Consider the following 27935-nt stretch of genomic DNA (forward strand, 5'->3'; position numbering starts at 1 on the left):
GAAGCCCGTTCTTTCACCCTTTGGACATCTGCAGACAGCAAGCTGCCCAGTCTTTCCCCTCCCCCACAGGACCAATGGCAGATTTCGATGCTCCTGGGCTCTGGCCCTTCCCAGAGATGGGACATCAGTGCTGGCAGAGTGATTTCACGGATTGCCAGGCCAGACAGGACCATTGTGACCATCTAGTCCGAGCATTTTAAGGGGGGCTTCAGAGGAATGGGAGCTCCAGCTACACCATTGCTGCAGAAGCTGAAGAACTGGGCCCGTGTTTTGGTTTCAATCAAGGCTGATATTCAGGGGGAAGGTTCAAACCGGTGGTTTTTAGAACACTGGGTTCCAGGTCACCGTGTTTTACAGGCTGCAGCCCCTTCTCGCGGGGGCTGCCGCTGTCAGCCAAAGCCCCGCATCACCAACAGGTCGGGGGGATGGAAACTTTGGCCAAGGGACAAACTTACTCCTGTGAAAAGGGCTGAGAGATCCCCACTGTCCACGCAGGAAACCAGCTTTTAAAGGTCTCTGAGAACGCCACTTCACACTGCACTTGGAGTGAGGAGCTGTACATGGGAGTCTAGCAGGCTGCCAAAAGCACCGGCAGAACTTGAGAGAGACGGGATCAGGCTCAGAAGAGAGCAGGACAAGGAGCAATGGCCTGAAGCGAGGGAAGGACTAGACTAGACAGACTGAGCCCTTGTCAGTCAGAGGAGCAATCCCCAGTCTTACGCAGAGCTCCAGGGGCTGGTTTGCTCCCCTGGGAGGGGCAGGGAGCTGTCTCTGGCAGAACCCAGGGCTCAGCTGGGATGTGAGGTCACAGAGAGCTCGTGTGTGTGTCGAGAGCGCCAAGTCCGAGGGAACCCCTGCCCTGCCCCAGCCCTGACAGTGCCAGCAGGTTTATTTTTAAAATACTTTATTTTTCTCAATACTGACATTACAAAAAAAAGAAAAATACAAAAAAAAACACCCCCAAATAAACAAACAAACCAAACCCACTATAAAACATTCAGGATCTCATTGAAACTGAGAAAAACAAAGCAGCTCCCAGCCTGGACTGCCGCCCCGGGTTCCTCTCCCCCCCATCAGCGTTATCTGAACAGCGTTTATGTTTTTCTAACCGAACACGTAACATGGGAGGGACAAGGCATCACTGTAACCATTCCAACGGGTTTATAAATGAAGCGCTGCGTGACAGTTTCCCCCTCTCCAGAACGACGTCTTTGCCCTGGACTCCATTCCCCCTACGCGTTACATACTGTACATCTGTACGTAGCGGACTGGGGTGTACATCCCACAGCAGAGTATCAACGGACACTCCAGAATACCTCAGTTAAAACCAAGTTAGCTTAAAGTCAGCTCAGACTTACCAACGCAGGACTCCAAAGGTGCTCTGAGAAGGCCTAGACACAGGGAATGAGCCCAGAGAAAACCTCTCATTTCACGTCCAGAGGACTCCTAGGGCAATGGCCATCTGCTTGCATGGTGTCTGTGTGACTAGAAATGCTGTGCCTCTTTGGATCAGCTTCTGAACCGTCCCAAAGGCAGGTTGTATGAAGAACCCGGCCCCAGAGACATTGGCAAGATAGGCTGACGTAGGTAAGAAATATAAAAATTCTCCCAATGGAAATCAAAGTTTTAAAAAATACAGCATTTAAAAAGAAAGCCACCCAAGCAGATGCCCTCCTGCTGCTCCCCGAAACACATCCTGAATTCCATCTGCCCTGAAGAAAAATATCTACATGCGCATTCTTCTTGCTGCTAAATCCCTACAGTGCAACTCAATCGCCAGCAAAACAAACCTCAGCTCCACTCACACTTGGCTCTGCTTGTACACTAGACTTCGGCGACACACGGATTACGTTCTCACAGACATGATGTTCATATGGCTGAATTGATCCCCAGAAGAGTTGGGATGAACCACTCCAGAAAAAACCCTTATGGGGTTATAAATAAAAGCAGCAATTTAAACTCAACACACCTGAACAAGACAGCTCGCGTCCTGGGCCCCCTGCCCCTCCCTTCTACTACCGTATGTTTTTGGCATGCCAGCATGCACAGCAACACCCTGATAGGACACTGGCCCAACTCCACTCCCACCTGTCTTACATGCTCTGAACCGATAAAGCCGGGACGCTGAAGTTTTAAGAAGGGTGCCGGAGGGGTGAAGGGTCTGAGACCAGGTGCCTTGCAGCTCAGTGTTTGCATTCAGCACGGACGATAATCAGCTGTAATCCTGGCACCGCAGAACGGACCCCAGTAAACTATAGGTACTGTGGTTCCGTGTTAGAAATGGTTCCGCTAGGGTGGCCATGGTGTGTACGAGCCCTGCCTTTGCTGTGCACGCTCACAGAATTTGTTTGGATTCTTGGTACTAATGGAACCCAATAGCAGCAAGCTTCAGAAAGGTGAAGCTAAAGCTAACCCTTCCAAGTCCTATGTACACTGTGTTGAATCTCTACGCTTTCTGGGAGACACAAATTCATCCTCTAGCCAGGAAGTTGACTTCAAAGCGTGCAATGTGAAAATCACCACCGGATAAAATTCCCTGGGCCCGCAGCCCATGCCCATTTGCTTGGGCCAGGCAGAAAAGCTAAACCTCCAGGAAAAGGCGCCCAGCCCAGAGAGCCAGCACGAGTTAGCCAGGAGTTTGAGCTCCTGAATCCCACGCTGCTAGATATAACAGAGGCTGACAAAAGGCAGTCAAACGGGCTGGGGCTAACAGGAGCGTGTGGAAAGGAGCGTGGGTTTTTTGCATTGGAGTGTGAATGGGCACCGCCGCTTTGTGCGGCTCAGATGCTGTGGCACGTGTGTTAGAAGGTATTGCTGCTTGCAGAACGTCCCCAGGGCTCTAGGAGCACGGCAGGTGCTGTTTGAGGATCTGTCTCGTCTGCGGAGCTATTTTGTCTGGGAAGCGGACTTTGAACTCTACAATCAAGTCTCCCCGTTGGGTGGGGACCTTTGGGAAGGGCAGCCCTTCCCCTCGCAGTCTTTTCACGGTGCCAGGCTTGATGATGTCGTTGCAGGGCAGAGGGATCACCCTCCCGTCGAGAGTGGGAATGTTCACTGTACAGCCACACAAGGCCTGCAAGGAAGAAGAGCAAACAGTGAGACCGGCTGCAACTTGGAGCCTCTAGAAAAAGCCCCTGTGTGTAAGAGCAGCCAAGGCTCAGAACCCGCTCCTGGCCTGAGCAGTTCTGCTCCCTCACCCAGCAGACATGACACCAGCCCCTGGCCCGTCGCTGTTACCCATTTCACGTCTATTAGCAATGCAGCAGCAACGCCATTATCATCTGGGGGATACACAGGAGTCTCCCCCGTGTGCACATCCTAGGTGTTCTACTGAGAATGCTCCAGAAAAGCACAGGGCATGTGGGTTCAACCAAGGTGGTGGTTTCATGGTGGCATCCACTCTTCAGTCCACTCAGGCCTTCAGAAGTGGGGCAGGTTTCTCTAGAACTCTGCCCAGAGTGTGCAGGGTGCTCAGGACGGGCTGCATTTCATCTCTTACCCCATGTTTGTCTGAACCCGGAGAAACAGAGACCCCAAAGAGGAGGAAATCAGAGTAAGTGTCTCCCCAGCAGGACAACAGACTGCTGATGTGCCCTGCTGCTGTGGAGTGTGGCAGGGACTCTGGCTACACAGTGCAGTACAAATCGTAAGTTTGGAAGCGGCTCATTATCAGATATAATCTCACCCCCCACCCAGACTTTTCATAGGAATGGTGAATCAGTGTACGTCCGTAGTTCCCATTTGTACGGCAACACGAGCTAGAACACTGCATCCAGACCTGATCCCGAAGGACCAGACTACAAGTGTTGGGTTCAAGTCTGGCTGGAAAACATCCCGGCTGTCTCAGGCGTGGGTCAACTCTCCTCCTGCCCAGGGGCGGGCACGGCAGTGGCTGCATGCCACACTCCTGCCACTTGCTGTGCTGTGCGCACTTTGGCGTGAGCGTGCCGAGGATCCGCAGCACCTCTCGCTCCGCAACACGCACAGCGCAGCAGGGGCAGCAGCTGGCAGGAGTGAGGCACTGCCTGGTTCCCGTGGGCACAAAGCATCAGTGCTGACTCGGGTTTGGCGGGGGGGAGTGTCTGGTCAGAAAACGACTCTTGGGCTCAGGTCCAGTTCAGGTGTAAAAACAGGCCCAAGCAGACCTGTAGGAAGAACTCTGAGCAACTGAGCTGTGGGGAGGTCTCCTCATTGCCTGCTACCACGGTCCACGGCAGACAATGCCTGAGCCGCTGGCCATTCCTAAGCTTGTCCTCCTAAAGGTGTGCTCTGCAAAGCACTTCGGAGCTCCCCGGAATCTAGCCCTAGCCACCAGCCTGTGCCTTGCCCACACGGTGATTCTCAGACCAGACGTCTGAATCATCAATCGGGAGTTTTTAATTACTGCACAGGGTGATTTCGGGCAACCACCCCAAAATGTCATGTCTTTCTTGGTAAGCAGGACCCGGTACCCTTAGCCACTATGTGGCTTGGTTTCAGCTAGGCCTGACTAAATCAGCCAATACCTAGAGTGTTTCGAACATGAGCCATCTGGCTTGGAGAATGGAAGAACACTGCAGATGGAAAAGCGCATAGAAAGTACGTTCAGATCTATGCCTCAAGTAACATAACCAAGGATTCTGCATGCGCCCAGCTCTTGCAGACAGGAAACTGGGCAGGGTAACTGCAAATGCACAGAAGCAGCCAGTCACACACAAGCTGGGTTTTGACGAAATCAAGACCCAGTGTCTTTTTTTAGGAACCTCATTACACGCAGCCTGACTTCCACCAAACTATAAAAGGCAACAGCCTCGGTGTGCAGGGACAAGTCACACGGGGCAGACGCAGCCCTGACACTTGGCGCTGGAATGGCAGGGGTGCTGCAGGCCAGGATAAAGGCACCTTCACAGAGCTGTGCATGCATGAAGCTTGCACTGAACCTGCCTACAATATTGCAGCCAACAGCCAGGTAGCGTTGGTCAGTCAGCCCCAGGAATGCTAAACTGCACCAATAAACCCCCAAATGCCGGGCTTGGCAATCTCAAATCCGTGATTCCATGTGCGTCCCAGGCAGAGCCCTCCAGCAGCAGAGCGCACGCCCCTGTGGGGCAGGCTAGTCTCCCAGCACAGAAGAGAAGAGCGCTGAGGAGCGTGAGGGGATCTGGACTGGAGTGGCCACCTCCGTACTTCCCTAGATTTTAAGGCCAGGAGGGACTACTGTAATTCACCCGGTCTGACCTCTTGCACAGAACTGGCCAGAAATCTCTAAATCAAGCCCTCCCCTTCTGGCTGAGCTAGAGCTGGTACCTTTTAGAAAGACATCCCCCCTCCAGTTCGCGATTCCACCCGATGGAGAATCCACTGGGCGAGTTGCTCCAATGGGTCATTCCCCACACTGTTAACAGTCTAGCTGCAACTTCCAGCCATTGGTCCTGTTCTGCCTTTGGCTGCAAGATTAAAGAGCCGTCTGCCACCAGAAATCATATCCCCACCTAAGTGCCTATAGACTGTGATTAAGTCACCTCTTAGCCTTCTCTCAGCTAAACTAAACAGATCAAGCTTCTTTAGTCTCTCACTATGAGGCATGTTTTCCCAAATATCATTCTCCGGACAGGACTACAGTCCTACAGGCTCTATCAAATGAGGACCCCCCCCGACCCCCCAGCAGGACGGAGTGCTTGCTAAAGCACTCTAGTGGGGTTGAACTGCAGCACCTCTTCCCCCTCTACCCTTCCCTGATCGCCCAGGAGAGGTAAGCAGCAACAGGGCAAGCTAAATTTAGACTATGGCCTTGTTGTTCAATCCCTGACGAAGTATCCGAATGTTTCTGCTGCTCACCAGCTGTCGCCCTTCCCAGAGCTCAGCATCTCTGCCCAGCGCACTGGATTTATCTACAGCACATGGGCCCTGGCACCTCTGCCAACAGCCTCCAAAAGGCTAGGAAAGCAAGAGCCAGGAATTCCTCAGCCGCCCACTCAGCGCTCGCAGCACAGACGCTTCCTGGAAGTTAAAGCCCTTGAAAGTTCTCTCCTTTCTGCAGCAGGGAGATCCACTGATGGACGTGGGCAGGGAGTTTACCTAGAACTGTATCAACACACCTCTGCCCCCGGCTACTTGTACCCACTGCTTCCAACAGCCTGTGGCTGGAGCTGTCTACACACAGCTCCCCCGTTGTGTTGTGAGGGAGGAGTCTCCAAGGTTCACCATTCTCCTGGCTTCCTCTCTGCTCTCAATAAAGCCCACTCTCCTATAGGCTACACATGGCTGGCTCCCAGCATGGCTCTAGCTCCACAGAGGGTTTAAGGACAGACTTTGGGGTCAGAGAACCTAGAGGAAGTGCCCTGTCTGGAGCATTACGTTCCCCTGCCTGGCTTCTCCTTTCAGCAGGGTGGCGGTACTGGCTGTACTGGCTTATTCAGGCATTGCCGTGTTCTATTTTGGTGCAGATCTTAACAGGTTTTGCCTCTTTAATAAAGGGAACCCATATAGCTGGACATGGGCTCCATCTCCCCCAAGCTAGGGCCTCACCGACTCAAGAGGGCCTGTGCAGAGCTGACAGGCACAGGGGGTGGGCTCTTCCAGGTTAGACTGCTGTGCTTTGCTTTTAGTGACTCTGTGGCACTGGGCTGTACGGACCAGTGAGGAAACCCGCAGCCAGCCCCTTGGGAAGGGGGATGCCGTGTGCCAGTTTGTAGGGAACTCTTTGGCTGATGGTGCCTATTTTGGAGGTGTGGGGAGAGGATACTCAGGATGCCACTCAAGTCTTGCATCCTCTGGAAGAGGCTGGGATCCACACTGCTCCTGGCTGCTGGGATAGGCACTCGAGAGTCACAAGGTGCATTTTCCCTCTGCCCCAGAAGCCCTTGAGCATATGTCTCTGCAGCACTTGCAGCCAGGGCTGCTCAGAGGCCAAACTGTAGGGCCAGCCCAGCAATGACTAACCCCACCCCAGCTGTGCTCAGAGCCCAGAGGAAGAGAGAGCGCCTCCCTGCAGCTGAGCTAGCTAAGCTTCTCCCCAGGTCTCCATCAGCACAAGCCATGTGTAAACCGCACACAGGGATGGACCGATCCTGGTCCCCGTGAACTAGCTTATTGCTACTCTGTAACCAACAACTGCTCTCCGCACTGCTGTGGATCTGTCTGTGCCCCAGCAGGTTTCCCAGGGAGTCAAGGAGGAAACAACAGTCACACAGCCTCTCAGGTTAAATCCGGGCAGCATTCCCCTTCGAGCTTCTGCACACGGGCGGCTTGGTATGGCCAAACGTGGGAAGTCACTAACTTGCGGGTACGCTGCTAGCCAAGCTGGCAGGGCTGGCGTTTGCTGGCTGCTCGTCCCATTTCCTACCTCGGGTTGTTTGGCTGGAAAGGTGACCTTACTGGCTTTGAGTGCGGGGGGTCTTGCTCCCACAATGGCAGCGTGACAGGGAGGGCTGCAGTTCAGTGCTGGGCCTCTGCTCCGACAGGGCACTTCTCCATCTGCAGAACGAGCGCTGGGCTTGTGCAGCTTCACTGGGAGCAAGCAACTATGCAGAGGCTCCACTGAGGAACAAGAAGCCCCCCAGCAACGCGACCAGTAAATGCCAGAGCACGGAGCTGTAGCCCTCCTGCTGCACGTCTGCGGAGGCAAAGAGAAAGACCTCCTGGGATGTCAGCACCAAATCCAAGCCCTGCCTACTGCAGAATGGCCGGTGCGTGCCGGGGGTGGCACTGCATGGCAGCAGCAAGGCACCCTGCAGTAACAGGCCACAGGGCTTGGCAATGCAGCGTGAAACTCCTTGTGTCCTTAAATCACCCTGGCAGCTCTGCTGCACACGTGGGCTGGGATGTTGCCTCGCTTTTTCAAGGGAAAAACGTCACCATTAGTGAATGAGATGCGAAGCGATGCTCCGAGAAGGGCCAACGCTGCTGGGGGATGAAGAACTTAATAAAGCCTTAGTATGTGCTGCTGCTCACAGGAGAGGTTCTCATGAACCCCATCTCCCTCCAGCCCCTGGGAGCAGGGCTTGGAGCAGACACCTACACTGAACGCAGGCTCTAACAGGTGCAGTCGTGTGAGGCCTCTATGATTTGCTGGCCCTGCCCGCTGGCTTTCAGGGCAGATAAGTGCCCACTACTACCCTCCAGAGCAAAAGCAGCAAAGACAAGATTTGCTGTGTCTAAGGCAAACAACATGGCCTCTCCTTCCTTACCCCTTTCTTTGGGAAAATCTTTCATGCCACTTTCAGACATCACAGTACAGGGCACAAGGAAGAATCTATATCCCCCATTCAGATATCCTTTAATGCCATTTGGGGAGGCTGTCATAGACACAAGTGGCTGCAATTCCCCCCGGTCATTAGCAAAGTACCCTTTGCTTCTCCACCCAGGGGAATGCAGGTCCAGCAGCATTGCAAGGGCCCACCCCTGCTCCCTTTAGGGGACAGAAGAAAACAAGAGCTCTGATGCCCGAGGCAGCTCACATTCACTGAATCATTTTCGCTTCTTTGGAAGCAGGCCGAGAATGCGAGCAGTCAGGCTGCAGAGGGCGGGCTCTCCAGCGGCTGGAGATAGAATGGAAATGAGGAACATGGGCTCTATTCCCAGCTCTGCCCGACACCACAAACACCTCAGTCAAACCAGCCGTAAAATGGATACATTTCCCTGCCACCCGGGACAAGGAGCTTAGTGCTGACAATGCAGCCCAAGAGTCTCCAGGTGCGTTGCCAAGCCATGTTACTCGGAGACCTCTAAAGCCGCTCTAGCAGCCTTACTTTTCTGAGAGAGCCAAACCAGCCCATGCTCTGAACCGGGTACTGACCAGCCCCAGCACCGCAGGTTCAGGCACCGAGAGCAATGAAAGGCAGACAGTCTGTAGCAATGAGGTGGAAGCCTGGCTGTGTCTAGAATCCCATTCACAATGCTGCAGTTCAGCAGCTGTCAGCACTTCTGTGATGATGAACGGTGATCTTCCAGGGTTTAGAACTCGCTGCATTCCAGGAGGAGACTGGCTCCCTTCTCCAGGCTGAGGGAACCAGGTTAGTTTTGCTCACTCTTCCCCACTTTCTGCATGCAGCTGGTGCATTCTGGTCCCTTCCTGACAATCCCACCCCTACGTCCTCACCGCTGAGGTGCAGCGCACCTGGAGCTCCCATTAGCTTCAGCGGGAGCTGGGTGCTCACCACCCTCTGAAAATCAGGCCAAGCAGGCTTTCAACAGATTGGTTATTAGCAGTTTTAACTAACTCCTCCTTCCTCACCTGAGCTCACGCATCAGCTCCGCTGAGCGGAGCCTGCAGACCTCACAGTTGTTTGCAAAGAGGTCAAGTCAAATTTTAAAACGTTAAAGTTTGTCTGAAATTTCTGTTACAAGTAACACTTAATGGTCATATAAATAGAAGTGAAATGAAATATAAACTCTTTGCTTTCTAGAAGATACAGCAACAGGGGGTGGAGTCAGAAACCTACCACACGGAAAACATGATGGCGAAGCACACAACTTGGCAGAGGGCTCGAGGGCAGGCAGAGTAACCAAAACTATAATCAACTAATTTTTAAGATCATAGAATCATAGAATATCAGGGTTGGAAGGGACCTCAGGAAGTCATCTAGTCCAACCCCCTGCTCAAAGCAGGACCAATCCCCAATCAAATCATCCCAGCCAGGGCTTTGTCAAGCCTGACCTTGATTAGATGATTGATGATTAGATTTTAAGCAGACGGTGTCCCTTTACTACTGTCGGGAGAGGCAACAGAGGAAACTGAAACACTGATTTCACTATGGCATCTATAAGACTGTTTGAAAAAAATTCCCGCCCACAAATATCTTGAACCCTTTCCCCATCAAGTTTGAAACTGATTGGAGAAATAACGTATCAAAATTAAAACTTTAGCGTCACCTGCCATTCACATGTCAGTCTGCGTTAATGATTTCAAAGGACTCAGTTTGAATTTGGCCCCAAATTTATGTATTTTAGAATCAGCTTTCAGAGAGCTCAATAGGCCAAGAGAAGTGCTCCTGGAACATGTGTGTTTAATTCCAAGGGATGTGATTTAAAAGAAGACCGACAGCCCTCTCCTATGCTTATCGCTCACACATGGCACTGCAGCATTGTGTTAGTGCATGAGAATCTGAAAGTGTAAACTGACATGCTTGTTAGCACAGCAAAGCATTCAAAAATGCCAGAAAGAAGGCAGCAGACCTAGTGACACTACAGTGGATTTTTAACATTTCCTTAGTACAGATGGTTCCCTCCCCTACTCTAGCCCTTCACACCAGTGAAACCAGGCAAGAAATTGGCAACATTAACTATGGAAAACAATCCCCTGGACTGGATGAACTGTAGTGGAATGACCAACCCCCACACTGCCTTCACTGAGATGACAGACAGAACTGATATCTAAGCCCACCACTCTGAAAGGTTAGGGACTGCACTGGCAACTTGCCAGGAGCCAAGGGGACACCACATTTGCATATAATTTGATATATGAGAGCAGTTCATTTTTATTATGATGGTGCAGCCCACTGACAGGAGTCCCAGCATGCAATGCTCCACCTTAATTCAAGCCCCCAAACTACACTTCACCCTGGAACCTTTTGTCTCCACAGTCTACATCTCCACATTAAAGAGGGGGCCCCAAGTGACATTTGCCCTCATGGATTAAATCCCAGAAAGTTTTATGGCTGAATGCTGTGCCAAGCTATAAATGTAGGGATTTACCTAATTTAACTATGGGCCTTATTCTGCTCCCGGTACAGCCAATGAGGAGTTTTGCCTCTGACTTCAATGGGGACAGGACAAGGCCGCAAGACAAACAGGGAAGCCACTAAGTGCCTCACTAGGTCTGTGAATAGCAGATGCCACTAAAACTAGGATCTTAGCTGAAGCATTCACAGGGAGGCTGCTTCCGAGTGTAAATGTTGTTTCTGGCGGGGCTGGTTTAACTCAGACTTGTGAAGTTACCTTCAGGCAGCAGTACCCCAGGTAAATCCTGGCTCCCCCCCAATAGCAGGTCTGCTTCTTCCTCTCTCTGCCTCCCACTGAGCCGCTCACGTCATGTTAAGAACGGACAGTTTTCTGCTGCCCACGTGTCCCCGGGGAAGCCCTCTCAGATCTGTCTCGCGCTGGGCTGCTCCTGTTGGGCCATGCCAGGTGGCAGCAAGCACCCAGCGCTGGCTTGCTCGCCATGGACAGACGTGAGTGACTGGAACGATCATCACAGAGTTCAATGGTACCTGGGCTCAGAGACCAGGGGAAGAATCTCACTTCTCCAGCCCCTCCCTGGGTTTGATCACTGGTTTTATCATGCGATAGCGACAGAGGATGGTTGTCAAAGTCTGATGGGTCAGCTGATCATGCCTGACCTGAGGCCTGGGAGGGCGAGGGTACTGAGGACGGGCGTATCTGATGAAGAATTAAGTATGTGGCTCGCTGCCGGTTTTAAACTAAAGGGTTTGAATCAGTCCTGTCACAATGGGGAGGTTTCCCTCATGGGCTGCAGGAGCCCTGGGACAGCAGGACAGGAGTCTGCCAGAGTTGCTCCCAGCACAGGATGGATCCCACCCAACCACCCAGGGCAACCCACGAGATACTGAGAACCAACGACTAGTTACGGCTCCCTGATTCTCCACCCTAGCTTTGATTAGAGTAGGTTAGAAACCAGGGATACCTGGAGACCATGGGACAGCTGGAGCACATGATGCTCCAGCCCCACTCCACCTCCCCTCTGCAGCAGGGCTGCAAGGAAGGAGGCATAGCAACTAGCTATGCCCTCTCTAAGGCCACTGAGGACTCTTGGGTGATTTTCTGCCTTTGTGTTGCAGCACTCAGGTAAAGGGAGCAGAACAGGGGCAGATTCTCTGTCTTTAGTGTCGATGGTGCCACTCCCCACCACACACATCCTCAGCAGGAAACATGAAACTGACAGAAGATGCTGGAGGAACATGGACCAATATCAGAAGGACCCACTGAGGTCTGGTGTGTGAGAGGCATCTTTGTGAGGAAGGCACTGAGGAAGCATCTGAGATATGGCAACAGCGCTGCCTCTCCCAGGTACTGCTGGCTACAGAAAACAGAGCTGCACACTTCAAAAGCAAACTTCGGTTTCCCGTGTCTCCAACGTACCTTTAGAAGAGTGTCCCCTAGAACACCCAGCTCTGAACGGTCACAGTGTGGCTGGGAAGTGGCACTCCATTCAAATGCATAAGGGAAAGTCGCACCCTGGTAGTGGGATGCCCATGGGAAAGTTCCCTCAAGCTTTTAGAGGAAGGGGAGCCATCCAGATATATCCTGACTCAAGGGCACACACTGAGACGTTTGTACCCAAGATCTGATCCGCAGAGCTTTTTTCTATAAAATGCATTTGCGTACGTGGACTAAATCAGTCTTTAAAAAAATCCACCCACCAAGACAGACAACCTCTACAATCTGAAGTGAATGGTAAATTGCAGCTGCTAGCAATTTAAATGTTAAATGTACCTGCCAGCTGGGACTTATTAAAAAGAAGTTAGACAGCAGTACCATCAAACATGCATCTCATGAATGTGGGTTACCCTTGTCTTCCTTTCCACTCCTGCCTCGTGCTGCTTGTTGCTCTCACTCCTCAAGTCCCCTCTAAAGTTCCATTGCAAACTCCATGGGCCAGAGACCATAACTTACTTGTTCTGCAAAGCACAAAACTACCTTCATATGCTGCTTGAATAAAGAATGCAGTGCACGCAGCTCGGGAGGGAGAGAACAGAAAGGCACAGCTGGCACAGGCTCAAGCAAGGCGTAGTGAGGACCAGGGTGCCATGCAAACTGTCCCCGTCCGGCCACGCCAACAAACCTGCAACCTCACTGGGACCAACCCACCGCCCCAGCCACAGTCAGCCTGGTATATAAGTGCAGAACACTGATGTCGAAGAGTGACAAGCTGTGGTGTTTGGGGCAACACCAAGAAATGGGGCTGAACAGGCACAAGCCACCGGACTAGTTTCTCTTTTGAGCTGATGCAGGGTCTGAGCTCTTTTCCAGACATGAACACCCCATATTAACGGTGAAGCTTGGCACACAAGCAGGGGGAAAAGGGTAATTAGAGCAGTTAAAACAGTACCAGTTGGACCTAGAGACTGAAGTACTGAGGTTGTGTAATTCCTGAAAACAGGAATGGACGTTGGTCTGTAAAGCAAAGGGAGAACACTCCACTCTGTAGATCTCTCTTGCTTTGGCTTATTACACCCTATGTGACCTTCTAATCCCGTGCAAGTTAATCACCCTTCTCATCTGTTCTGTTCAAACTAGCAAACTCATCTCCACGGAGCACAGCGGTGGGGAGCTCCCACTGACCCACCTCTTTAAGACTGATCATAGCCATGTAGACCACGTTTGTGCCGTCTCGCTTGAAATGCGTGTGAGGCTTGTCCTTGAGAATGAAGACGATATCGGCAGGGATGTTGTCTGGCGTGGCATCTCCTTCTTTGGGAAAGGTGATTTTGGTTCCTTCTTTCCACCCCCTTTTAATGACAATGTTCAATATCTTATCCTCGGTCCTTGTGGTTCTCCCGTCAGGGTTCAGCCGCCGGCGGGTGATTTTCATCCTTTTGGTAGAGCCGTGGTAGATTTCTTCCAGGGAAACCCTGAGCTCGTGGATGATGGGTGGGTCCTGGACCTTCCTTCGTGTGTGGAGAGGCTCTGGGTGCCGTCGATGGACTCCGTTGATGCCGTTGAAGCCGAACCGTCCAAAGGCGCTGAAAGGGTCATCGTCGTCATCGATATCCATGTCTTCCTGATCAAACCCATTGAATGCCCGGGAGCGACTGCTGGCAAAGAAGATGTCGAAGGGATTGGAGCCACCGAAGAAAGAAGCAAAGGTGGCGTGTGGGTCTCCGTGGAAGGTGTAGTGGAAAGTGTTGCCGGAGCCGCCAGAGGAACCGCCTCCAGTTTTGAGCCCTAGAACACAGCAAGGAAAGGACAACGTTAACAAATCCATTGCAGAAGAAGGTTGTTCCCTTCTAGTCCTGCCGGACGCACAGGGAATGCAGACAGAGCGACAGCTGGGCCACCCTGACTAGACTTTTGTTGTTTTTTTCTAATATGCAGCATGGGAACCAAAGGTGGAATTTAGTCTTGGTGTTGCAAGCTCCTTTCTACCACTCTCTAGGCAGCAGGATCCCACACAGCCTCTCACATCCCGCCTTCACCCCAACCTGGCCACAATCTGCGTCCTTTTTCCACTGGAGAAACTAGCTAGCAGTTATCTTCTGAGCAAAGCTGAGCAAACTTATCTTCCCGAGCTGGAAGGTGGGGGTTCTCGGCATGCTGCTGCCCGCAGGCACCAGTTACCGGCCAATGGGAGCTGCGGAGTTGGCGCTCGGGGCAGGGGCAGCGTGTGGAGACACCCCCCACCCCCGGGGCCGAAGGGACGTGCCAACTGCTTCCAGGAGTGGCACAGAGCAAGGGTGGGAAGGAAGCTGCCTTAGCCCTGCTGTGCTGCTGGTGGTGGCGGCAGCGGTGGCCCCCGGGCCCTTTTAAATCGCCGGGGGGGGCAGGCTGGGCTGGGAGACACTATGAGGGAGGTGCACGGGGGCAGCAGGCGGGGCCAGGGAAGAGACCTGGCCCCGAACATTGGTGGAGCTAGGCCCCCGGGCCCTGAATATTCCTGGAGCACGGGCACCATGGGCCCATATAACTCACTGCCCCTGCCTGCAAGGCTCCTAACCATAATCTTCCTGTGTTCCTTCCTGCTGCACTGCAGGAAGCAATTCTGTCTCTGTAAATCTGTTAAATTTCACAGCATGGCAACTGCTGGAGTCCAACGACCATATGGACTAGGCAGTTGATGGCTCTTTCAGACTAATTTAGCGACACAAATTAGAAGTCCAAGTTCCGCCAAAGACAGGCCTGAATACTCTCTTTATGTCAGCAGTACATTACCTCCTGAACACCCCGTTCATGCTGTGATCTATTGCATCTCCCAAGGCGTCTGAACTGCACCATGGACTCATGGCCCAGCAGTGGCATACTTTGCAATTTATGAAAGGCTTTGAACTCAGTGAGCAATTGTGGAGTCAGGGCTTTTTCACACAGACTGATGGGAGGTCAGCATTTATACACTAACTAGCCTCTCCACCACAAATGAGCGTGCGAGTGGGAAACACACTACGCTCTCAGATGAAAGGGGCTAACATGAGGGCCACACAGTACTTTGCAAACAAAGTCATGGCTCAACAACCTGAGATGTTAGTATCAGATCTTGTTGATGGGAGTCAAGTTTGAGGGGGGATGATGGCTTTTTGTTTTTAAAAAATACTCGCTTTCCCCTGCACCGTGACCAGCCCAGGTCAGTCGGTGGAATGGCGCTCAGGAGCAGAACCCAGAGATACAGCAAATAAGTTGGATATTTATTTCTTTGGTAACTAGCAAAAGATCATCTTAAACTAGGGCTTCTCTCAGGCCCCACCCACCCCAGAAGCCTGCTCCTACTTGATTCTGCTCAGACACCGTACGTTTATATCTGTCCACAGCAAACCTTGGAGGTTCCTACACAGCCAGGGTGTGAGGCAGACAGCCCCTCTCAAAAGTGTATCTACAATAAAAATACAAAGAGGATCACTAAGGTGCCCAGCAGGTCACGCAGGGCTGGGGGTAGACTTCTTCCAGTGTCCCCTTCACATTGCCACATGCTTTGGGATGTTGTGTCACATATTTTTGATTGAAGGGGTCAAGAAGGGGTCTAACCAAGCCCAGCTCAGTGTCTATTTTCAGCTCTCCACTTACAAAATAGTGCTATTTCTGAAAAGCTGACGTCCTGTGCCAACCCCTCTAGTCAGGGCCAGCAGCAGGAGATGCAAGCCAGGCAAACGCAGGACAAACTTGTTGTTCTTTTCTCTCGGTCTTGACGGATGAGTTTGCCTTGGGATGCAGAGGTCTTTTGTTGGCTTGAACAAAATACACATATGCGAAGGCTCCCCATCTGCCAGCCACACGGCTTAAGCCTCCACAACACTGTGCAAAGGGGACTTAGGCTTGGAAGCACATGTAAGACCAATACATATACTGAAACTGATCTGCATCAAATTTAATCTAGTCTGCAAATATTCTTCTTTTCTTTTGCCCAAGGCCTTGTGGGGGTGAGGGGTGGTGTGCTGTCTGAGCCCCCTTGCCCAGTCCCGCAAAAGCCCAGCATCACAGCAGGTCTCCTTCTACCCGTGCTAGCCTGTTGGGGCTGATCTAGTGTCCCAAACCTGGCAAAGAACGGAACTGGAGGTCCACCCCCAGTGCTTTCAAGTAGGTGGTTAGACAGACACCCCCCCTCCCACATCAGAACATCTACGTGATCCTCCGGCAACAGCTAATGCTGCATTTGTGTCACAGCAACACTCAGACATCAGCAGTTTGATTCTACTGTGGAACGGAGCAGAAGGCACGAGCTGGGCTCACGTGAGCAAAGAGAGGCAGTCTCTGTGCACGAGAAGGTACTGGCAACCACCAGCGGGGCACACTGCGACTCAGGGCTTCTTTCTAGGTCTGCCTCCCTCCAGGGCACGCTACTGCAAAGGCGCCAAACTACTGCTAACCCTTCTCTCAAGGCTTCTGGAAAGGGAGGCGTCCAGTTACCAGCGTGGGTGAGTTCTTTCTGGCTATACAAGGCATGTATCTAGCCCGCATCACTGCTGTATGGGAGCACCTCACAACCCACTGAAGGGGGCAGGGCTGTCTCCCCTATCGCACAAATGAGGGGCTGAGGCAGAGAGAGACTAAGGACTTGCCCAAGGTCACACAGGATGCCTCACACAGAAGCCTTGAGAGATGGGTTAGCGCGTTTGGTGCCGTTACAGGGACCCATGTCTCCCAGTCCCAGGCTAGAATCCTCCCTACTGAACCAACCTTCCTCTCATCCCACATAAGCTCCCCAAACAGGATGCAAGGGGTATGGCTCGGCGTGGGGTCAATTTCACCAACTATGGCCACATGACAAGCCCCTTCTTCCTTGGAGGAAAGAGAGTTTCAGTGTTTGAGTTCCACCCCAGGATTCAAACCCCCGTGAGAGGGTTCCGAATGCACGTGTTGCTTTGTGAATGGTTTAATTTCGTTTAGAAACAGCTGGTCAGTTTCTTCTGGATTCTTCCCTCCACACTCAAAGAAACAAAGCCATTAATTTCCTCTTGCCTCCCCTTCTGGCCAGGAGCAGACATGCTTTGCCCGGATGCCACCCGCCAGTCTGAGGTACCGGCAATGGAAGAACCCTTAACAGGCTCTTTTGGACAGAGGCTGCTTAGTCACTGAGGCTGCTTTGATTTTTGACATTGCCATTAATTACTTAGTTGCTCCTGCAGGGCAAGTTGGCCCTTCCCAAGCCACTGAGAAGCAGCACGGTTTGGATTTCATGGTCCGCCACACATGGAAGAGATTGGAAGAGTCTGTGTTAGCACCCACTAAAGGCTCCTAACAGAGGAGAGCAATGAGAGGCTTGTTTGCACAGCCCATGGCATGTGACAGTGGTGAAGCCCAGAATGTTTCCATTGGCCCTAGCAGTATAAACTGGGAAGCAGATGGAAATCATGGGAAAATGCCTAGCCTAATCCTACTTCCCCACCTTGTCCTAAAGGCTCGGGTGCAGAAGAGCTGAGGCCTTATTATCCCTAACCCTCAAAGGCCAGTTACTACCTGCTGTGTCGTCACCCCCCGCCGGACCTCAGCTGTGCATGTGCGGGAGCCACATGGCGCCGGCTAGAAGAATTCTATCCGGACCACAGTCAAAGAGATGAAACATTGATAAAGGGGAGGGAGACCAGTGCTACAGCACAGATCTTAGCTCCTGAACGGGGCTGTGGGGAATCCCTTCTGTCCAGCTCAGCCATGAAAGTTCATAGGGTAAGGAGCCACTGACACCAAGAATAAACTCAAGTTCTCAGTTACAGTTGGCGTTTGAGCCTCACAGTTGCAGGGGCAGCGATTTCTGGAGGGTGATTCCATGGGATACGCTGGCAGCATCAGCGTCCAATGGGAGAAAATGAAACCCGCTGCCAACCCCACTGAATATTGGCAAAATACAGAATGTGGAACCCAAAAGGGGAGACAAAGGACCAGACGCTGCCCATACTGTTCCTCCCCTGACCCCACAGGGACCATCATCTGCTGGCGTGGCCAAGGGCAGAGCCTAGGCCCTAGCACTGTGTATTTATTCTGACTGCTAATCCAGCACTGAAGCAGTCTGGCATGAGTTGGGCCCTACCAAATTCACAGTTCACTTTGGTCAATTTCCCAGTGAGAAGATTTTGAAAATAATAAATTCCATGATTTCAGCCATTTAAATCTGAAATGTCACGGTGTGGTGATTGTCGGGGTCCTGACCCAAAAAGGAGTTGTGGGGCGGGGGGGTCCACAAGGTTACTGTAGGGGGGGTCGTGGGACTGCTACCCTTACTTCTGCGCTGCTGCTGCTGGTGGTGCTGCCTTCCGAGCTGAGCAGCTGGAGAGCGGGGGCTGCTGGCCGGGAGCCCAGCTCTGACGGCAGAGCCCCGCCAGCTGCAGCGCAGAAGTAAGGGTGGCCTGGTCTGGTATCACCACCCTTATTTCTGCGCTGCTGCTGGGGGGTGCTGCCTTCGAAGCTGGGCACCCGGCTAACAGCCGCTGCTCTCCGGCAGCCCAGCTCTGAATTCAGCGCAGAAGTAAGGGTGGCCATACCCCAATGCCCCTAAAATAACCTGGTGACCTCCCGGCAACTCCCTTTTGGGTCAGGACCCCCAATTCGAGAAACACTGGTCTCCCCTGTGAAATTTGTATACTATAGGGTAAAAGCCCACATTTCACGGTCTGTAACACGTTTTTGATGGCCATGAATTTGGTAGGGCCCTAGGCCTGAGGAACGTGCCCTGGGATGGCGCACTAAGCAGGACGTTATGCCGACAGGCTGTCTTTGAACCCCATTCCCTTCACAGAAGGGCACCTGCCGGCAGGAATGGGCTTGGAGAGGCTCTGAATGGGGACAGTGCAGACAGGGTGCATGAAGTGAACACATTTCTTCAGCGGCAGTTTAGATCCCCTGTTCAGTTTTACATCAACCTCAGGTTTGCCTGGAGCTGGGCTTCTTCAAGGACCAAGCAGTGTTTAAGAAAGCTCCACCATCTCCTGGCAGCAGGGGAGAAAACTGGGACATCCACAGACCTGGGGAAGCAGCAGTGTGCAGGGAGATGAAAGTTGAGGTCACTGCAAAGCCCACAGGTGACCCACCTTCCTGGTCAGACCAAACCATGAGGCGAGAAACTGCTGACATTTAGCATCCAACATGCTTTAAAGTGTCTATAAAGAACACAGTTACTGCAGCTTTTACCTGTCAGTCTAAACAGGGCAGCACAGGAGCGAGGGAGAGTCAGGACTATTAAATCTCAGCCAGTCATTCCCTCAGGGCCCTGGGAGGTTCTTCTCCAGTGTCCTTTTTCTAGAGCTTTATACAGTGCTTCGTGATGGCACTCTCCCTTCTCCCGTGTGGAGCCTCTCTCACCCTCAATTCAGCTGTGTTTGCCTTTCAATTTAATCCTCCCATTCCTAGTTACACCCCAACAGAAATAAAAGTCTTGTTCTGATGAATCCTCCCAGAGGGTTTGTTTTTTTCACTGGAGGCAGGTGATTCTGATTTTAGACAGCAGAGGACTGCTGCAGTTCAGATAGTCCATCGCAGCAGCGACATACTTAACTGGCTCAGTCACGGGCAAGTGATTTTAAGAGTGAGAACTTCCAGGATGGAGATTTTCTAAAACTTTTGTGGGTCTCTCTTACTTGCTTAGATAAACCAGAAAAACTAGCAATCCCAGCTCTCAATAAAGCTTCCAAGCCATGCACTGGGAATTACAGCAGCCCCACCTTCTGTGCAGCACGCGGAGGCACTAAGTGAGAGTGCCTTCCTGTCACCATTTCCCAAAGAGGCTCTTCAGTTCTCTTCACATGTTGCTAATGTGCCTAGTTCTCCCATACCCAGAGGGAGAGGATTGAGACTCTTGCCACTAATCATTCAAACAGCATCACGCTAAGAACAGAGACTTTGGTTGCTAACTGCAGAGAGATCCCTTTCTGCTCCCGAGGGCACAAAGGTATCTTTGACCCCTGCATATTTATGGTGATGCCTCAGAAAAGCTGATGCACCTACTCATTAAGCCTCTTGGGAGAATACATCTTGCTACCTGAGCAGCCTGTTTACACCAGACCTTCTGCTCTTTTAAGTGCTAAACTCTTTTGCTGATTAATGCAAATGCTATTCTCTGCTCTCTTCATCCTCAGCAAATAGGGCTGCAGAAGCTTTCATATTCTACTAATAAGGCTGTGCGTGGTGGAACAGCTCCCTACTCCATGCCAACAGGGAGACAACAGCAGCGACTTCATTTCAAAACAAGAATCTATTACTTAAATTGGGAAAGGCTTTGAAACATGTAGGTCAGTACATACCAGCAAGAACAAGAGGAAAAAAGAGTGGAACTAGTGCATAAGTAACACCACTGCACAGACACACTAAGCCCCAGTGAAAGGAAAAAGGGGGAAGAGAGTGTTTGTAGCTAGAGAATCTGTGTGAAGGAAAGAGTTAGTAGAGAGTTATTCTGCAGCCCATATCTGATCGAGGATATGAACACCTTTCATTTCTATGCTCTCAGGAAGTGATTCAGCCTTCAGAATAATGGGGTGAAAAGCGAAGAAGTGCCCATTTTGTTCATGAAACTATCAGAGTGAGCAGCAATGACTGCCTTGATTTAGCTCCCCGTACATCCTTCTTCCTTATCTAACTGGCATCTTTGTCTGATGAGGGCAGGGAGCGCCAGGTGGTGCCCAGGAGTTGGGATTGCATGCTGAAGACTGGCTTTGATTGGACACAGAATAATTAGTCAAGAACTGGGTCAAGCGATTCTCTTTGGCTCTTAGGAGGGACGGCATTGTCTGGGTGTTTGTTCTTCCCAGCCTGAGTAGTAGTAACCTTGTTTGAGAGGCAGGAATGAGTCATGGGGATAATTCCGGACATGCCACCCACGCCGGTGAACGTTAGCTACTTTTTTTAACGTATAAACGCTTTCTTGCTTACAGCAGCACATTGAAACCCCACATGCCACCAAGCCATTCGCCATCCCAGCCCCTTACCTTCTTCCCCATACTGATCATAGACAGCCCTTTTCTTGGGATCACTCAGGACATCATACGCCTCTGCAATCTCCTTGAACTTCTCCTCTGCACTGGGGTCTTTGTTTTTATCAGGGTGATACTTCAGGGCCATTTTCCGATAAGCTTTCTTGATCTCATCTTCATTTGCTCCAGACTGGAGCCCCAAGGTCTTGTAATAATCCTTTCCCATGACTGCGACGTTGCCTCCAGTCGAGTCTTTATTCCTGAAAGGAGATAGACAGTGCTCTGCAATGCATGTATTGCGTGACAGCTTTAGGGGAACCGGCAAATCTCCTGCTCCCCCACACCACAGACTTACCCCAGACCAACTTCAGGTTCCCATCACAGCCATGGTCAGCTCTCCATAACCTTTGCCCAATTTACATCTTACACATTTTCTGTTAAGGGACCAATTCAAGACCCTGCAACACATTTCACCATGTCTAGTGGTCAAAGCAGGGCATCGGAAAACAGGCCCCTGGGGACTATTTCCCACTCCGCCACTCATTTAGCCTTTCTGTGCCTCAATTTCCCAACCTGTAAAATGGGAATCATGATGCTCCCTCTCTGTGACGTGCATTGAAATTTATAGATACAAAGTGCTATGCTAGTGCACAGTACTGTTATATGGCTGATATGACAAATAATGTCACATGAGGCTGTAACCTGAGCGGCAGCTCTGCCCACCTGTGAATGGGCGTGGGTGCATGGGGGAGGAAAGTCTAGGGTGACCAGACAGCAAGTGTGAAAAATCGGGACAGGAGGTGGGGAGGTAATAGGCGCCTACAGAAGAAAAAGCCTCAAATATTGGGATGGTCCCTGTAAAAATCGGGACATCTGATCACCCTAGGAAAGTCTAAACTCAGCAGCCCCTCTCCCAAGGGCAGCAGCCTCACATGGCTTCACCAGCGAGCTCCCCCGCATGCCTGGGTCCTCCAGGGAAGCAAGAAACCAGGACCGTAAATTTCTAATGCAAAAAACAAGCAGAATTTTAACAAAAAAGCCAAACCAATTTGAGGGGACCCTTTTGCCCCAGTGATAGGGAGAAGTTGGAGCCAAAGGGGCTTGCGTGCTGTGCAGTTCACCTTAAAGGAACCTGAAACATTTTGTTCTGCAAAGTGATTGGCGTTCATCTGGGGATAAGTGCTTCTCACCACGCAAGAGCTGTAATTTGTATGTAAAGAAGACAACGGATGAAGCTGTTAGACAGAAATATCTTGTGATGATGAGAAGATATTTATAAAGCGTTTTCTAGCCTAGCTTAGACTATGTTAGAGAGTCTGCAACTAACGAATTATGTGGCAATAAGTTAGAAATATCAGTAGCCCGAGGCATGGCTAAGTCTCGTAACCTGACACAGTGCAATGAAGTCAGCCACAAATAATAAACTCACTGGATTCACTTTCTCCATGGCATGGGACAGCCTGAAAGGCAGGGAGATGGGCAGGCCTGCCCTAAGGCATAGGACACCTAGCTGGCACGGCACCCAGGAAAGGGACTGGGGCAGACAATGGCATTCCACAAGCACCATGCTGAAGCCTGAAAGCTGTCAGAGTCATGGAGGATCGGGAGAGCAGCTGGAGATGTACACATGCTCAGAGATCTAGGGCAGGAGTTATGGCAAAGGCTCAGCAAAGTTTACATTTCTCAGATGTCTCTTCCCAACGTCCTGCTTCCTAAAGAGGCACATTCAGGGCCTGAGTGAGGAAGGTGAGCAAGAAGGATGTTTGTGCAGAATTGATTTCATTGGTAATTGGAAATAATTACCCCATATGCAGCAGTAGCAATTGCTGGAAGCACACCCAGAATGTCAGGCCTGCACACAAGTAGCGTAGGAGTTCTATTGTTAGAGATATAAGAAGGCCTCTGGGGGCGTAAAGAGCATCCCACAGCATTCTCCCAGCCTCGCTTCTAAATGCCAGCACGTTTCTGTACCCATACACCCGCAAAGCATTCCAGCTTCCTTGCCAGCAGCACCTGCATTTCAAAACCCACACGGACATTACCAGATTCTCTCTCCCTTGCCCACAATACTGGTCTGCTGGCTCCTAATACAAGGGGGGAAACATGATGGGACTGGAATGCCACTGAGTGATGATATTGAGCTGAAAGCTTGTTTTCCTAGGTACCCGGGTGCTAATGTCTCTGACACACAGCCTTTCCTCTCCATGTACACACAAAAACACTTGTCTGGGCTCTCCGCATCTTGCGATTAGACTACCACGACATCCTCTTTGCTGGCTTTGACAAACGCCATCTTCTCCCGCTCACATCAATTTAAAATGCTGCCGCCATGATCATTTTCTTCGTTCCTCTCTTTGACCATATTACCTCTCTCTTTGCATCCCTCTGCTGGCTCCCGTCTCTATCCTGCCAACAGAAAGTATTTGCCCGCGCTTTCAAGGCCCTTCATGGCCTATCCCCAGCCTACCCATCGTCTCTTATTCACTAGTGAGATGTTGACTCCTGCCTCCTATTGGCCAGTGATGCCGGCCTTCATCACTCACTTCCCAGTCTTCAAACAAGCACCTTCGTGCTTTCTCCCACGATGCACCTCACGCTGGTAGGCACTCCCCATACAGATCCCCACAGCTATCTCATGGTCCTCCTTCACACGCTCCTTTGCCGCGACGCCTACGACAAACCTGACAATTAGGCAGCTGGGGTGCTAAGACCACGCCTGTCCTGCTGACCAATATTGGGTACAGCTACACTGCCAGGTGGAGATGTGTGACGTTATTGACCCTAATCTGGGACCGTATAGATCATCGTTGCAACCAAAGTCCTGTAGTGGCACCAAATCTTGTATAAAGGGGGTCAAATGAGGTGTCTAAGATGAGGTTATGGTTTGCTGGTTATGATTATGCTGTCTGTATGTGTGTATCATTTTTGTAGTTAAAGATATAAGTATTGGCTCTAGACTGTCTGTATTTCAAACTTGTGCTGTGCTTCTGGGGGACACCCCAGACAAGTTGGTGTCAGCTCTGCCTAGCCTGCTGGATGGCCCATTAAGGACCATCAGCTACACAACTGACCCATTGAGAGAAGGCAGACACGCCTTGCGACTCAGCAAGGTATGCAGGGACCTGCCTGTGGACCCAACTCTGAGGTGTTTCCAGGCCACGGGATGGGCAGCTTGTCTTTGGGACAAAGAAAGAAAGACCACATGGCAAGAGACTGTAAAGAGCCGCTGCAGCTCCTCCATCTTGTCTTCAGTCCTGCTTCTTACCTCTGGAGGGACTTTGCTACCCTGAAGCTTTGAACTAAGGACTGAAAGACCCATCCCAGCTGTGGATGTTCTCCAGAGACTGGATTTGAACCTGCCGTTTATTCCATCACTGCTGCAAGCCTGAACCAAGAACTTTGCCATTACTGTATGTAATTCAGCTCTCATCTGTATCTTTTTCCTTTTATGAATAAACCTTTAGATTTTAGATTCTAAAGGTTTGGCAACAGCCTGATTTGTGGGTAAGATCTGATTTGTTTATTGACCTGGGTCTGGGGCTTGTCCTTTGGGATCGAAAGAACCTTTTTTCTTTTACGGGGGTATTGATTTTCATAACCATTTGTCCCCATAACGAGTGGCACTGGTGGAGATACTGGGAAACTGGAGTGTCTAAGGGAATTGCTTGTGTGACCTGCGGTTAGCCAGTGGGGTAAAACCAAAGTCCTCTCTGTTTGGCTGGTTTGGTTTGCCTTGGTGTGCATAGAAACCCCAGCCTGGGGCTGTAACTGCCCTGCTTGAAGCAGTTTGTCCTGAATTGGCACTCTCGGTTGGGTCCCGCCAGAACCAGCATCGTTACAAGATGTAAATTCCGGCTTCAGGAGATGTATCCGCACTAGCTCTGATCGAGCTAGGAGGCTAAAAAATAGCAGTGTAGCAGTGACGGCGTGAGCACCGGGAGGGGTTAGCCGCCCCGAGTGCATACGGCCCAAGACGGTAGGTCTGTACTTGGGGTGGCTAACCTTCCAGCCACAGCAGGTACATGTCTATTTTTAGGGTGGCTATGTTTCTTCAAACTGGAATTTATGCCTCCAGCTCACAGTGTAGACAGACATCCCCTTGTCTTCTTGCTTCCTTGTGCTTCTTCATCCACCTGTTCATATCCATCCTCCCATCGTACACTTATATTGTGACTACGGCCAGGGACCATCCTTTTATTGTGTCTGTACTATGCTTAGTACAATGGGGTCTCTCTCTGTGACTGAGGCTTCCAGGCACTATTGCAATACAAATAAATAAAACAGACAGGCCAATGGTCATCTAGCTCAATATTCTATCTGACAGTGGGCCATGTCAGATGCTTCAGAGGAAGACAAACCTCCCATCATGCACCTAACCAAGCAAGAGCAAGCAACATAGAAAGAGGCAAATTTCTTCCTGACCCCTGAAACATGATGAACCTATGCCCTGAAGCATGAAGACGGAAAGCCTTGAATGTTATCCCCGTTGCTGTAACTGCAGATGCTATTAGTTTCTAACTGATCTGTTTTAGTACTCTCACCTCTGGATCAGTGGAACACAAAAGTGCAGGACTTTGGCTCCTACCCAATGCAGATAGTCCAACCTTGGGGAGGGAATTACCCTGCCAAAAAAGACTGATTCTTTCTGCCTGTCTCTGGCAGAAGTTAAAGATTCTAGATACACTTTTACAAGAGAAAAGGACAGTTCCAGTGTCCAGTCCTAGAGGCCTGGTCAATATTCTCTCCCTCAAAGACTCCGGTTTCCACAAACGTGTATTTGCCCACACGGTTACTGCACCACAGTACTGGGCTGTCTAACAGTTAAGAAAGGCTGCCTATTAAAGCCAGCTTCTATTCTGCTCCTACAACACTACCACTGTCAGCTGCTGGGAGGGGTAGGAAGCATAGGGGAAGGACTTGCAGGTTATGCAAGAACCTCATTTGATAGGTAATCGCCATGTTCTAGTCACATTGTGGCTGCCTTCCTTAATGCCCTTCATCAGGTTGGGGGAAGAGGAAAAAGAAGAAAATGTGCAGTAGCTTTTGAAGCCGTAAAGTCTTTTGTCTGACAACTGCCCAAGCTCAGAGAGGCTTTTTCAAGCAGGGCATCTGAGAAAAAGCAGCATGCAGAGATTTCCCCAGAAAGGCACCCAGAACAGGGGCGGTTATATGGCCAGTCTCAGAGAACATCACAAAATCTTGCAGGTCATTCAGTGGGTTAGCCACATTTCTGACGCAACACCGCATGTGTGCATTGATAAAACACGATGCTGACCCTCTATTAGCTCCCCTCCCACCCTCCCAGAATCAGCTGTCTATTTCTACAACTCTTCTGTCAGATTCTGCTGGATCACACTTTCTAGATTCCCATTTCACCCTGAATCAGCCGGGAGCACTCTGGGCCAAGATTTTCAAAATGGACTAGTGATTTCGGTGCCTGAAATTTCGGGTCCCAGCTGAGACACTGTAAGGTGGACTGAATTCCAGAAATTACTGAACACCAACCCTTGAAAATCAGGGACTTTTCAGGAGCTTCAAGTTGGTGACCCAAAAACGGAGATGCCTCATATAACTAGCCACTTTTGAAAACCTTAGTCCTGGCCTCTAGCATGGCATCAGATAGTGCTATTTCTGGGGTCAGTGAGACAGCTGAATATTAATCATTTGATATAATCATCCTGCTATGTTCATGGAAAGCAGCAATCTTATATAAATGGAGGTCATAAGATTTTCCATCTCTAACGTCCGATTCTGTGGTCATGACATGATGACACTGACGTCAGAAGACCATTCACAAGACAAAGATGGGTGCTGATGGAGAGCTCTTTGGTTTATAACACATTTGTCTTCGTTAATGAGCATTTATGGAAAATACACAAGCAAGAGACAAGTAAACTGACTTACCGAAACTTTAGAAACATATTCAATGTCCAAGCACTCATTTTTAAAGGCTCTAACTTTATTTTAAACATCAAACTGGCAACAAATTCTTCAACCCTTGGTGCTAACAGTTACCAAGACTTCTTCTGGTCTGGAATGGGTGGTGGTACGGGATGGAAAGAAGAGAATTACTTCCTCAGAGCATAAGCAACCGCAAAGGCACTCAGTTCTGCAGTTGCTATTCTGACAGCATGGAAGAGATTCCTCAATAAAGAATGAGGCATTTCCCGTTCAGCGCAACGGCTCTGGACCTCCGCTGACCTCTGCTCTGAGACCAGCCATCACAGGTCTAAAATGGGAAGGATGGAAGGGTTGACTGCTGGAAACAGAACTTCCAAGTGAGCTGAGTGGTTCAGAAAGCAGCCCCCATGCGTGATGAAAAAGCTTTCCTTTGTGTGCTTTCTAGCAGCCTTAAGCAATCCCCTCCCCGTTACAGAACGGGGAAGAAACCATTCAATGAAGTCACTTGACAAGCAGTAATTCTCCCTAATTGGTTTCTTGCTGCTTGCTTAGACTGAAAGAGCACTGGTCCGTATAATTCAGGCTGCAATTCATCATGCACAATTCCCAGAGTAAGACCCTTTTATTAGTCGGCTCGGACGTCCTTGTCATTTATAAACGTGGTGTCAGAAAGGATGAAGTGGCTCTGGAACTGCAGAGTTGGTTAGTTACCTTTATCTTCTCTAATACAGCCACCTACTGCAGTTAAGCAGGTAAGAGGGTGGATGTAGTTAGAGCGGGGAATACACTGTCCCCTGGTTTCACCAGAAATTAATTGTTTGACGTCTCAATTGTGTCAGTGGCACTTTACTCCACGGACAAACCAGAGACAGAGAAAACTAGGACAGTGACACTTTCTAAGTCAGAAAAAAGTAACAGTGACCATTTTGGACCTCCCTGTCCTCCCCTTTAAGACTCCAGGCTCCCTAGCGGCCAGCACGCTGTATTCACTGC

General features: G+C 50.7%; 1 protein-coding gene across 4 annotated transcripts in view; it reads right to left on the reverse strand.

Annotated features, from left to right (window-relative positions):
- Window positions 1–887: 887 nt before the first annotated feature.
- DNAJB5 (DnaJ heat shock protein family (Hsp40) member B5) overlaps window positions 888–27935 on the reverse strand; it is a 31075-nt gene continuing 4027 nt past the window's right edge. For 3 of the 4 annotated variants that reach the window (XM_027818303.3, XM_037902608.2, XM_037902609.2), the window contains exons 2-4: window positions 21057–21301; window positions 13286–13884; window positions 888–3073 (exon numbers count right to left, since the gene is read on the reverse strand). In XM_027818303.3, the coding sequence (XP_027674104.2) occupies window positions 2840–3073; window positions 13286–13884; window positions 21057–21301 (1078 nt within the window). In that variant the 3' untranslated portion in view covers window positions 888–2839. Of the gene's footprint in view, window positions 3074–13285; window positions 13885–21056; window positions 21302–26945; window positions 27380–27935 lie in introns of those variants that run through there. The other variant, XM_037902607.2, reaches the window with a different exon arrangement.

The sequence above is a fragment of the Chelonia mydas genome, chromosome 5 (assembly GCF_015237465.2).
Source record: "Chelonia mydas isolate rCheMyd1 chromosome 5, rCheMyd1.pri.v2, whole genome shotgun sequence".
Classification (NCBI taxonomy): domain Eukaryota; kingdom Metazoa; phylum Chordata; order Testudines; family Cheloniidae; genus Chelonia; species Chelonia mydas.